The following is a 1,763-nucleotide window of genomic DNA, read 5'->3' on the forward strand; positions in this document are numbered from 1 at the left end:
ATAGAGATGATTTAAGTTCAACTTTATAGGGAGCAGGTGATGCATTTGTAGGAGCACTGGCATATTATATAGCAAGACACTCCAGTCTTAGTTTTTCGGAGAAGATAAGAAGGTCCTCACTCATTGCCACACACACTGTTACACTACCAGGAACACAGACCAGCTTCCAAACACACACCCTCCCTAAAGAACTCATGGTATCCTAAATGTTTATTAAATTAAGTTTATTCATAGTTCCTGGAATAGCTTCTGTTCTGCAATTACTTGAATCACCATTTTGATAATGTCATTCATTATTCTTGGAAGTCTTTTAGGAATATGTCCCTAAACGACTTCCAAAATAATCATATCCTTTGCATGCACTTTACTGATGATCACAATAAGTTTTTTTTAAAACAAAAACTAAAAGCTATACTCTAATTAGTAAAACAATATAAATTATGCTAAACTACATACTAGAATTGTCATTGTTAAAAATGCTGCTAGCTCCTCCTTTACTTGCAGCCAAGACTCCAATAAAGCAAGCTATGGCATAGAAGAGGTGAAAGATAGCTCCCAGAAGTAGAAGAAAAGAAAAAACTTGTGTTTGAACAACCTCATTACGAGCTCTTGGACTAAGTACCTGAAACCTAATAGTACCACCAGTTTCACTTAATACAACTAGACCAGCAGTATCAGCTTGTTTATACTGCACTTCCACATTGCCCACTTGCAATCCAGCAATATCTACTGTATTGAGGTAGATATAGCGACCATCAACGACTTTTACTTGAACTTCCAAAAGAGTATTGACCCAATTAATAGTTTGAAGAGCAGGCAACACGGGATGCTTGACAACAATGGGTATGACTGTGGATGCAATGTACATATATTGTGAGAAAAGCAAAATCCATAAAATATCAAGGACAATGGCAGCACTGGCTGCACCAACATGAAAAAATGAAAATAAACCAGCAAAAAAATAAATCAAGAAGATATTGATGAGACCTCTCACATACCAGTATTGGCGTAGATTCTTTCCCTGGGTATTCCGGATGATAAAGTTTGTGTGGTGGAAGTTACCCTTGGATATATTAACAGTGTTTCCAAACTCTTTTACTTCCACTTGTGTGCGCTGAACACGACCAGCTGCTATAGATGAGTGTTGACCTCGACTATTAGATACTTGGGTAGACATTCCTTTCTCTCTCTCTCTCTCTCTCTTAATCCTCTTTTGTTTATGCTGTCTGCTGCTATAGTCCTACATCTACTTATATACTGGCAATACACAATGGTCTCTTGCAAGATTCATAACATTTAAGTTCCAGGAATAGTTAATGTGTTATTATCCTTTCCAAGAAACAAAGGAATAAATACACACACCAAAAAAACAGATTCATAATCATCAAATCAATTCCAAGAAATGAACAAATTAATTAAAATTACAAACAAGAGCTCATTAACTATCACTACAAAGCAATTGTCTCACTCTCTCTCTCTCTCTGTTTATTTATAATAAAAAATCTAAAACTCTATGTGAACACAAAGCTAGCTCCTCCCTTGGTAACAGCAGGTATCATGATCATACAATAAATTGCAAACAGCAAGTGAAAGGAGGCACTCATAAGTAGAAAATAAGAATACAATTGAGTCCTTCGTATCTGCATGTAACAAGTAAGACTGATAGCTTGAAACCTCACAATATGATTCAAAGCAGTGACCTGTATCAGGCCAGCACTCGTCGCTTCGTTGAACGGTGTCTCTATATTATTCTCTTGCACTCC

General features: G+C 36.5%; 1 protein-coding gene across 1 annotated transcript in view; it reads left to right on the plus strand.

Annotated features, from left to right (window-relative positions):
- LOC100634035 (ribokinase-like) overlaps positions 1–275 on the plus strand; it is a 1,465-nt gene extending 1,190 nt beyond the window's left edge. The window contains exon 7 of the mRNA XM_011408658.2: positions 30–275. Coding sequence (XP_011406960.1) covers positions 30–206 — 177 coding nt within the window. The 3' untranslated portion in view covers positions 207–275. The remainder of the gene's footprint in view (positions 1–29) is intronic.
- Positions 276–1,763: the final 1,488 nt, after the last annotated feature.

The sequence above is a fragment of the Amphimedon queenslandica genome, unplaced genomic scaffold, assembly GCF_000090795.2.
Source record: "Amphimedon queenslandica unplaced genomic scaffold, v1.1 AMPQUscaffold_12893, whole genome shotgun sequence".
NCBI lineage: Eukaryota > Metazoa > Porifera > Demospongiae > Haplosclerida > Niphatidae > Amphimedon > Amphimedon queenslandica.